The 11,638-nt window shown below is 41.5% G+C and overlaps 1 protein-coding gene across 1 annotated transcript; it reads left to right on the top strand.

Moving 5' to 3' along the window:
• Positions 1–369: 369 nt before the first annotated feature.
• On the top strand, positions 370–11,219 carry CD80 (CD80 molecule). Its single transcript, XM_021709789.1, has 3 exons — positions 370–418; positions 5,956–6,294; positions 10,927–11,219. The coding sequence occupies exons 1-3, from the start codon at positions 370–372 to the stop codon at positions 11,217–11,219; spliced, it is 681 nt and encodes a 226-aa protein (XP_021565464.1).
• Positions 11,220–11,638: the final 419 nt, after the last annotated feature.

Raw genomic sequence — 11,638 nt, 5'->3', positions numbered from 1 at the left:
TCCTCCAGCTTCCACTTCCCAAAGTGCTGGGATTATAGGCATGTGCCACTATGCCGAGTCTCTCATATTGACTATATTAACAAGTAAATTGACTTGTTTTTCTACTCACATATACTACTGAGCTTTCACATCCAATTCAACACCTCACCAAATGGGTGAATCTCTTCCAGTAATGTTACCTACAATTATCCAGAATCTTCCCATATTCATCTCCATATGATGACACTTCTTGAGCATTCAGAAATATGGAAAGACATCTGCTTCTCTCATGTATATAGCTATATACCTATGGGCCCAGCATTGGGAAGAGACAAGGACCCTCAGTGAGGGGTATGGTCCACTGGTCCCATGAGAAAACCAGGACCAACTATGGGTCAAACAATGTACTTAGCCCAAGGGGATATGAAAGTTGAGGAAGGTGAGACTTGCGAGGGACTTCCATGATCATTCATTCCAGTGGCCTTATGTTACAGAGGAGGAAACCGATCAGAGGAAAAGAAACTTCCCCAGCTCTACACGTGTTCTTCTTTCTGGTCCAGGCTTTCCTCATTTACTGGTTTTTCCAGTTGTAGGCCCCAGTTCCAGGATAAGTAAGCCAACACTGCCCCCACCTCATCCTGCCCCCTCCACTGAGCTCTTTTGCTTTAAGAAACAGAGTTCTTTTCTTTCAAAGCCTGACTGATCCGTGGCTTCAGGCTGAAATGACTCCCCTTATCCCCACCAGACAAGACCACAGTTACACCTCTGGACTATTTCTTCAGATATCATAAATAGATCTATAACCTGTCTTTATCTCTCTTGGCTATCTTCAATCCGTGCATACAGTTGTCCTACAGTCTGGATTTGCTAAGATATTTTCTGTTTAAAATTTTCTGCTCAGACTGGCACTGTGTATATGTGTATGTATATACTGTACACACACACACACACACACACACACACACACACACACACACACACGCAAGAGGGCACTGAAAATAGCCGGAATTATTTCTTGGAGGGTGAACCCCTTGTAGTACAGGCTTCCTCCATTAGATAAGTCCTCTAGAAACCCATCAGCATCAGTGTACCAGCTTGCATTGTTGTGAGAGGCTGCATTCAACTTCAGTAAACTTTTTGGAGATTCTTTCAACACGTTTGCCCATTTCATGATGGGTAATTTTTTAGTACACCTGCCCATATCATCTGAGTTACAATTTTTTACCAAAAACAGCATGGCCCCTGTACCCCACCCTCTGTATTCATGCAATCTTGTCCTGACTTTTTTGTTTGTTTGTTTCCCGGATGAAAAAAAGTCCTCAAAAAATTTGCGATGTAGAAGAGGTGAAACAAAAAATGGCAGAAGCACTAAAAGGCATCAAAATTGATGAGTTCAAAAGCTGTTTTGAGCAGTGGAAAAAGCATCTTGACAGGTGTATTGCGTCAAATGGAGAATACTTTGAAGGTGACTGAAGTTTAAACATGTAAGAATAAATACACAATTTTAATAAATAAATTCCATTTTTTTGTTTTCCCTCATATATATATTCAATAGGAATATCAAAGGTATCAGGTGTCTGCTGATATATTGAATTCAACTTTAGGCTGTACACATAGAAAACTTAAGCAAAGGAGGTGATAACACAGCTCTGATCTGAGCCAATCACACAGCAGAGGCCTGGAATGCTAAATGTAGTGGACTATTATAAGATAAGGATTGTCAGCAGTGGGAAATTGCTGGGAAGTGGAGGCAGGATTGGCAGTAGTTGGGGGGAAGGGGGCACACCTCATCAGCAAGGGTCCCTGCATAATGAACATTTGTATACTTAACCCTAAATTGCACCCCACACCTTTATTTATTTATATATTTATTTATTTTTGAGTTGGAGTCTCACTCCTTCGCCCAGGCTGGAGTGCAACGGCACGCACGCTCACGGCCACCCCAGCGTCAACGTGCTGGGCTCTGGTGATCCTTCCACCTCAGCCTTCCAAGTAGCCAGAACTACAGACGCGTGCTACCACGCCCGGTTATTTTTTATTTTATTGTAGAGATGAGGGGAGGTCTCACCTAGTTGCCCAGGCTGGTCTCAAACGCGCAGGCTCAGGCAATCCACTCACCTCGACCTCCCAAAGTGCTGGGATTACAGGCTGAGCCACCCAGCCCAGCCCACATCTTTAAAATAAAAAACATTTTTTTTAAAAGGAAAAAAATGTAGTGGACTTTGCTCTCTCAGAGGGATATATACACAAACCAAACTGTGTGGGGAAGAAAGTGGGGATACTCACTTTTAGTCTGTCAGTAAAGGACTGAGGTTGAGAGGCCCTGCAGAGCTATCTGAGAAGGGACTTAACTGTCTTCACATGTCTACAGATCTTGTTACAGAAGGAGATGTGTTTTGTAAGGCACATAGAAGCTGGAGAGAGACTCACTTCAACACAAAGCAAAGCAAAACCTCCCAGGTCAAACTGTCCAAAGATGAAATTAACTGCCTTAAAAAGTTAGTAAATGTCCCCTCCCTTAATGAAAGGAGTATAGAATTCATATTTGGTGAGTGCCAAAGCACTGAATTACAGTATATGTTTGCCATAAGTTATGTCATTTAATCCTCATAATAGCCAATGAAGATTGGGGTTCAGAGAGGTTAACTAAATGCCTAAAGTTTCAAAGATAGCTGAGTTTATTGAACGCTAAAAAGCCCATGTTCATTCCACACTAACACACCAAGAGCTCTTTAGGCAGGAATGTTAGCAGAGGGCACTTACTCATGATTGCTTTTAAGCTCTTATCCAGTTCTGAGGGCTTCAAATCCTTAATCACTCAACTGAAAAGAGGAGATATCAGGGTGTGTATTAAGGTGGCAGATGAAAGCTTTATTCCTGTGCCCTGCCAGCGAAGTCACATGAGACTGACTTTAGCCCACCTAATCTGCATAAAATCTGTCCTTAGACTCCCCCCATTGTCAAAAACAGTTCTGCCTCTTGAATGTGTGTATATGGGCAAGTGTGTGTGTGTGTGTGTGTGTGTGTGTGTGTGTGTGCGTGCATGTGTGTGTGACTGCACCATGCACAATTGCAGGGAGACGGGGTGTAGAAGAAATGAAGGAGCAAAGGTGTTGAGCTTCAGGGACCAAGTCATTTGTTTTTTTTTGAGTTGGTGTCTCACTCTTTTGCCCAGGCTGGAGTGCAGTGGCATACTCACGGCCACCCCAGCCTTGACCTGCTAGGCTCAGGTGATCCTTCCCCTTCAGCCTTCCAAGTAGCTGGAACTATAGGCACACGCCACTACGCCTGGCTAATTTTTTAAACTTATTGTAGATATGAGGTCTTGCCAAGTTTCCCAGACTGGTCTTGAACCCATGGGCTCCCTCACCTCGGTCTCCCAAAGTGCTGGGTTTATAGGTGTGAGCACTGTGCCCTGCCGGGGCCAAGTCTTCATAGTGAAAATCGTCCTTGGTTCTCAGGGCAGTAGTAGCCGAACCCTTCCTAAGCAAGTAACCAGGGAACGGAGCCAGGAAGAAGGCCATCTGTAAGTGGGAACCCGTGAGTCATGAGGATTGATTGTATTATCTATCTATTGAAAAGCTGGCCTCGCCGGGCTCGATGGCTCAGCCTGTAATCCCGCGCCTTTGGGAGGCTGAGGTGAGTGGATTGCCTGAGCCCGCTGGTTCGAGACCCGCCTGGGCAGCGAGACCTCATCTCTACAATAAATAAAAAAATCAGCCGGGCATGGTAGCGCATGCCTGTAATTCCAGCTAATTGAAAGGCTGAGGCGGAAGGATCGCCAGGGCTCAGCAGGTCGAGGCTGCGGTGGCCGGGAGTGGCCACCGCACTCCAGTCTGGGCGACTGAGTGAGACTCCAACTCAAAAAAAAAAGAAAACCTGGCCTCCTTCTTTCTTCTCAGTTTACCCCATCTTCCTTCCTTATTCTTCCTCATGACTGCCAAATCTTAGGCACTTGGAATCTTAGGCCTACGTACCCTGTCCTAGGCTTCCTGAACCTCTCAACATCTCAATTGCCTCATCTGTAAAATGAAGTTAATAATACATCTCACAGGCTATTGTAGGGATTAAATGAAACAGGGCTTTTTCCCCTCCATAGAGCAACCACAGAAGAAGCAAACAAGAAGACAGTGAGAGACAGCACAAAGATTGGTTCAACATAGGGCATCTAGATAGAGGTGGACAGTAACACCTTGCACTCCACCACAACTCTCCCCAGTATCTTGGTCAGGGCTAACTTCTCTTGGAAGGGGCATTATGTCATGTAAAGCAAATAAGAAGTAAAATGACTAAAAATCGCCTTGTCTGAGAAAACGCTCATACTGATCCAAAATCCTGCATGTCACTGGAAAATCCTCAAGAAAAAGAAAGATGGATTATGTCAGAATGATTGGTCCAGGAGTCTCACTTAAGTGATGTGTCTTAATTGTTTTAGAAATCAAATGCACTTTTCATGCAATCATATTTCATTTTTCTAAACAGTGACTTCCAAAAACTTTTAAAAAATCATTGGAGCCCGGGTGCAATGGCTCATGCTTATAATTCCAGCACTTTGGGAGGCCAGGGCAGGAGGACTGCTTGAGCCCAAAAGTTTGAGACCAGCCTGGGCAACATAGCAAGACCATCTCTACACAAAATAAAAAATAAAAAGAATTAGCCAGGTATAGTGGTATGTGCCTGTAGTTCCAGTTACTTGGGAGGCTGAGGCTGAGGATCACCTGAGCCTAGAAGGTTGAGGCTGTGATGAGCAGCGATCATGCCATTACACTCCTGTCCAGGCAATGGAGTGAGACTCCAACTCAAAAATAAAGTCAAATCAAATCAAATCAAATCAAAGCACTGGAGGTGCAACTGCTATAGAAAATAGTATAGAGGTTCCTAAAAAAAATTAAAAATAGAACTATCATATGACCCCAAAATTCCACTTTGGGTATAGATCCAAAAATATTTAAAATATCTCTTGAAGAGATATTGTCACATCCATATTCATAGCAGTAGCATTCTTCACAGTAGCCAAGAGGTGGAAGCAAGTCAAATGTCCACTGACAGATGAATAGACAAAATGTGGTATAGATATATTTCACACGCATATATTTGTACAAGTATATGCACACACAATGGAATATTATTCATTATCATTACCATTTCTTAAAAAGGAAGAATATCTTGCCCTTTGCTACAATATGGATGAACTTTGAGTGCCTTGTGCTAAGTGATATAAGCCAATCACAAAAGGCAGATAGTATATGATTCCACTTATATGAGGAATCCAAAGTACAGAAATCAAATTCATAGAAACACACAGTAGAATGGCAGAGGTGGAGGGAGGGTGAAATGAGAGTTACACTGTTTACTGGGCATCGAGTTTCAGATCTGCAAGATAAAAAGTTTTGAAGATCTGTTTCAAAATATACAGAACACTACTGAACTAAACACTTAAAAATTAATAAGATGGTAAATTTTATTTATTTATTTTTATGTATTTATTTATTTATTTTTGAGTTGGAGTCTCACTTTGTCGCCCAGGCTGGAGTGCAGGGGCACGCTCACGGCCACCCCAGCATCAACTTGTTGGGCTCCACCGATCCTTCTGCCTCAACCTTCCATGTAGCTGGAACTACAGGCATGCACTACCACGCCCGGCTAATTTTTGATTTATTGTAGAGACGAGGTCTCACCAAGTTTCCCAGGTTGGTCGAACCTGCGGGCTCAGGTAACCCACTCGCCTTGGCTTTCTAAAGTACTGGGATTAAAGGCTGAGCCAATGAGCCTGGCCTATTTTTTTTTTTAATCACAATTTAAAAATGAAGGAGAAAGAAAGCCCTGGGAACCTCAAGAAACAAACTGAATTTTCTGATCACACTTAGACACTAGATACAACACCCTGTGTTCTGTTACTGCCAACTCTGGATTCTTGCTCATGCAGGAATCCATATTTAATAAAAATGAAATCTTGTTCTGTTTACTTCTCCTTAGGTATTAGCCAGGTGACCAAGAGAGTGAAAGAAATGGCAGCATTGTCCTGTGGTTACAACATTTCTGTTGAAGAGCTGGCAAGAGCTCGTGTCTACTGGCAAAAAAAGAACGAAAAGGTGCAAGAAGAATATGAACCGGTGCTGAGTATTGAATCTGGGGATGTGAAAATGTGGCCCAAGTACAAGAACCAGACCATCCTTGACATCTCTAATAACCTCTCCATCGTGATCCTGGCTCTGCGCCTGTCCGACCAGGGCAAGTACACCTGTGTCGTTCAGAAGCCTGAAAAGGGGGCTTTCAAACTGCAACACATGACTTCAGTGATGTTATGGGTCAAAGGTTGGTGAGATATCCTGATTTACTCTAGGCTAGCAGATTCCTAATGCCCTTAAAGATACATGCCTAAGACCAGCATCGGTGGCTCAGTCTGTTATCCCAGCACTTTGGGAGGCCGAGGCAAGTGAATTGCCTGAGCCTGTGGGTTCAAGACCAGCCAGGCTAGTAGAGACCTCATCTCTACAATAAATAAAAATTAGCCAGGTGTGGTAGTGTACACCTGTAGTTCCGGCTTCTTGGAATGCTGAGGTGGAAAGATTGCTGGAGCCCAGCAGGTTGATGCTGAGGTGGCCGTGAGTGTGCCACTGCACTCCAGCCTGGGCAACAGAGTGAGACCCCAACTCAAAAAAAAAAGATACACGCTTAACTGATTTAGGTGAAATTTTTACCAAAAAGGAATATATCTCACTTCGTTTCTCAGGGTTGTCTCTAGTTTTATAATAAACCCTAATTGATTTATTGAGATGTCCTGGAAATATCTATTAAATGTGCATGCCACCACACCCCACACCCAGCTCTTTCTTTTCTTTTTTTTTTTTTTTTGTGGAGACGAGGTCCCACTGTGTTGCCCAGGCTGGTCTTGAACTCCTGGCCTCAAGCAATCCTTCTGCCTCAGCCTCCCAAAGTGCTGGGATTATGGGTGTGAGCCACCATGCCCAGCCTTAATATGCATTTCTTGAACTTGGGCAATCTAAGTTCATGACAATCATCCTGGGACACTGTAATGATCTAAAGAACCTCTGAGTCACCAGGGGGACATCTTTGTAGCTGTACTGTTAACTACTTGATCCAACAATAGATGACTGTGAAAATGTGTTGCAAAAGTAAAAGCAATGCAAGCATAAATACTTTTTCAAGTAGTATGTGAATGTCTATTACTATAACTATTTTACAATTACATGCTAATGTTTTCAAAATGAAAATTTACTTCTTGCGTATTTGAAGCTCTCATCTTACAGTCACTCCTGCAAAGTGAGATGTTAGAGAATTGGATACCTAATTTGGAAGAAAATTAATCCACAAATCCTGTGCATATACCTACTGTGAAGAGCAAACATTTCTCACCTTGGATAGAAAGGAACCTTACTTTAATCACAGATGATAGCATTAGAGAATATTGGTAGAACCTAAGCCCTTGCTGAGAAATTGCAGCCCTGGGCCATTCTCTCATGCTTAAAATTCAAACACAATTCTTTTTCTTCCTGAGAGCTTGAGCTTTTAGTGAAAACCAAACTTCTTACTTCATAAAACATAATGATTAACCCTGATAATAGATAACTTCAGCAGATTCTTAGTGAATTCCTCACTGTTCTTCCCTGCTTTGGTCATTAGCTTGGAATCTTTGCATAGAAATACCTTAAACCTCATTCTATGTTTTCTCTGCCCATGGATAGAGCAAATGATTATATGGTGACATAATCTGAGGGGACCTAAGAAGCTTAACTCTTCCAAATTTTTCACCTGTATTGACTTCTGAAATTCCCATTATGATAGCCGTTCCTGTTAGTTTCAGCATTTTCTCCCTACACGATCCTTGTTAAAAATGAAAATGTGTTACCCAGGGGAGGTGGCACCAAAAGCATATGTTAGCCTGTCTCAGCTAATTACATTAGGTGCATAGTCATTCCTCTAATGGAATACATAGAGAGAAGTGGGCTCAGCTCAGGAGAATTTTGATAGAAGGATAAAGAAGAAAGTCCAAGAAGGAGAAGAGGAAACATTTCAGGGAGGAGGAGCTCTAGAGAAGCAGATGACTGTGGGAAACCAAGCACAGGTAAGGGGCGACATGAGATTGCTGGGGTCCTCAGACGGGAGAAGGGACACAAAAATCTGGCAGGGGAAGAATCACTTGCTTAATTTTACCTAGAACCATTCTGAATTTTCCAGTTGAGTCCATTAAAACAGTTGCTTCTCAAATATTAATGGGCATATTAATCACTTGAGGGTCTTGTTAAAATTCCCATTTAAATTCATTGGGTCTGGAGTTTGAATCTGAGATCCTGTACTTCTAGCAGTTTGAGAAGCAAGGAATTAAACCAGCTCTCTCCTGGTTAGAGTGACCAACTATGCTCTTTTGTCCAGAACTGAGGGGTTTCCTCAGGACACAGATTTTCAGTGCTAAACCTGGAAAAGTCTCAGGCAAATAGGACAAGTTAGATACCCTACACTTGTATAAGATTGGAAAATAATGTGATATAACATATCAATATAAGAAAACCTCCATTAACCAGCACATATGAGAACTGGCTATATTGGTTAACAGATTATAACTAGGTTATTGGATTTTTACTTTCTAAAACATGTGTAGCTCTTCTTTTCCTCATGAGATATTTTTACTCTTCCCTACTGAGTGGCAAAAACTTGAGTAAGTTGATTAAAATGAGATACAAAGGATACAGTCTTACAACCCTTTATAGTGGGTTACTCAAAACAGATAATCTTATAGAAAAGATAAGAGCCAGAACTGAGGTTGTTCTAAGCTCAGTTAGAACTTGAGAAGATGATTTCTTAATACAATCCCTGGTATGAGTGACATTCCTGTAGTTTGTTTCTCAGAAAGCAAAGTGCAGAAATGATTATGAATCATAATTTAGGATATGACTTATTTGGATTTCTTATTCCAGGTTACATATCGATGTTATAAGAAATAAAGGGCTTGTTCTTGATGTCAATTGCCAGTGTAATGATTTGGTCTCGCAGGATAAATTAGTGAGAAGGAAATAATAATATCGACTAAAAATGGCTCAGGAACATGTCAAACTTCATTTGAGGGCAGAGTTTATTAAAAACAATTTTTAAAAAATGACTTCACCTCCAACCAAATCCAAATGTTTCCCTCTCCTGGCCATTATAACCACTTGTCATGACTTCCCCTTTTCCTCATTATTCTTGGTGCCAAGAGACATTCCTGGAAGCTTTTACCTGACAACCTGATTCAAATGAGGGGACTAATTTAGCAGTCACTTAAATCTAACTGTCACTAAACCTCCTGTGTCAGGTTCTGTGCTAAATAGCATATGAATGATGCCATTTCATTCTCTCAACCCTGAAAGGCAGGTATTATCCTCATCTTATAGATGAACAAACTAAGACTAAAAGTGGTTAAGTCATTGGCCCAGGGTCACAAGGCCAAACCTGCTCTTGATGACACTATACTATATGACATCTCTGTGTGACTCAGAATTCTAAAAAGAAAAAAGAAAAAAAAAAAGCTAACTATGGGGAATTGAATCCTCACATTCATACTGAGAAGTTAAACTCTATAAGTGTAAGAATAATTGGGAAGAGGTTAAGGGAGTTTTCTCCTACGTTCTCTGCAGTCATTTCTCTATTCTTTGCCTTGTATGCACTTCAGGATCTTATTGAAGTACCTCAAATGAAATGAAAGAATGCCTCAAGTATCTTGGCGGAATGCAAGGAAGGCCTCTCTGTCCTTTTAAAGCATATCAAACTGCAAAGGAATCAGCAAAGTGTAGCGGATGAGGGTATCGGCTCAATATTGTACAGTTTGGACACAAGTTTGTCTGAGTAAAAGACACTTTTTTAAAAGCAAGAAATGCTAAACACAAATTTAGGGTATTGATTATCTCAGGTACAGGGAAGCAGAGGGACAGGACGGGTGGGGCCCTACATCTAGATTGACTCAAGTTAATATCAGTATTCTGGGTCTCAAGTTGGATTGTGGGTTCATAGGTGTTCATTATGGTTTGATATGCAAGTACATGGGTGTGGTAGCTCACGCCTACAATCCCAGCACTTTGGGAGGCCGAGTTGAGAGGATTGCTTGAGTCCAGGGGTTTGACACCAGGCTGAGCAACACGGTGAGACCTCCTCTCTACAGTAAGTCAAAAAATTAGCAGGGCGTGGTGGCCATGCCTATAGTTCCAGCTACTTGGAAGGCTGAGGTGGAAGGATCACCTGAGCCCAGCAGGTCGAGGCTGCGGTGGCCGGGAGCGTGCCACTGCACTCCAGCCTGGGCGACAGAGTGAGATTTCAACCCAAAAAATAAAAAATATAAACACACAAATACATAAAATAGAAGAGAGTTGCTTATGCATCTCAAGTGTCAGGAGGAAAGGAAAGGAAGGAAAAAGAAGGGAAGGAAAGGAAAAGAAGAAAGAATAGGTGCTGGTGTCAGAACGACTTGAATTCTGCCACTTCTGGTGATGATTTCTCTAAACTTCAGGTGATTGTTTATAAAATGGAAATTATAGTATTAGGTTCAATCATATGCGAGTAATGATCTTTGAACTTTTTGATTTCAGTCTACCTCCTAGGGTTGTTGTAAAGCGAGGATAAAGTAATTTGAGACCTAACAAACAAGAGCTCCATAAACGTTGTCTATTATTTTTCTCATCATCTCTTATAATCACAAGTACTGTGGCAACATTTATTCACATGAACTTTTCCTGCTTTCTCTAATAAGTGCTCTCCTCCTATCTTGAAAATGGTAAAGAATTGATATAACCAATTCAAATCCAGGGTAGTCTTTGGATTATGCGTAACTATTAATGATTTATGGAAAGTTGAAAATTATATCTTGTTTTATCATTCTTATGAAAGCTAGACAATTTAGTAAAACTATAACCCCCCCACACACACAGATAGGTAATTATGCCCTTGCTCTTTCTTCAGCTAACTTCCCTACACCTTCCATAACTGACTGGGGATCTCCATCTTCTGACACTAGAAGGATAATTTGCTCAGCCTCTGAAGGTTTTCCAGAGCCCCACCTCTCCTGGCTAGAAAATGGAGAAGAATTAAGTCAAAACAACAAAACAAAAGTTTCCCAAGATCTCGAAACTGAACTCTACACTGTTAGCAGTGAACTGGATTTCGATGTGACAAACAACCACAGCTTCATGTGTCTTATCAAGTATGGAGGTTTAACAGTGAATCAGACCTTCAACTGGAAAGCACGTAAGTGACATTGTTCTGGGGAGTTTCTACTGTATAGAATCTAAAAAGAAAATACAATGGGGATACGTTCTGAGAAATGCATCGTTGTGTAATTTTGTCGTTGTGTGAACATCATAGGGTGTGCTTATGCAAACCTAGATGGTGAAGCCTACTACACACCTCAGTTATGTGGTAGGGCCTATTGCTCTTAGGCTACAAACCTGTATGGCATGTCATTGTATTGAATATTGCAGCCAATTGCAACACAATGGTAAGTATGTGTGAATCTAGACATACTTAACATAGAAAATACAGTGTTGTAATCGGGACCACCACCATATATGCAGTGCGTCAATGACTATAATGTCACTATGTGGTGTACGATTGTAATTCATCCAGCTACATTTTAGGATTATCATATTGACTTTGATAGTATTTTTATGTAATA

This window comes from Carlito syrichta, unplaced genomic scaffold (genome assembly GCF_000164805.1).
Source record: "Carlito syrichta isolate Samal-C Ts95f unplaced genomic scaffold, Tarsius_syrichta-2.0.1 Scaffold285058, whole genome shotgun sequence".
NCBI lineage: Eukaryota > Metazoa > Chordata > Mammalia > Primates > Tarsiidae > Carlito > Carlito syrichta.
Note: the sequence above shows the minus strand (reverse complement) of the source record. Positions and strands in the feature narration are given on the sequence as shown.

Coding starts and splice junctions, on each gene's coding strand:
- CD80 (XM_021709789.1), top strand. CDS start 370: ATGGGTCAAACAATGTACTTAGCCCAAGGGGATATGAAAGTTGAGGAA. Junction 419..5,955: donor GGATATGAAAGTTGAGGAAG/GTGAGACTTGCG, acceptor ACTTCTCCTTAG/GTATTAGCCAGGTGACCAAG. Junction 6,295..10,926: donor AGTGATGTTATGGGTCAAAG/GTTGGTGAGATA, acceptor CTCTTTCTTCAG/CTAACTTCCCTACACCTTCC.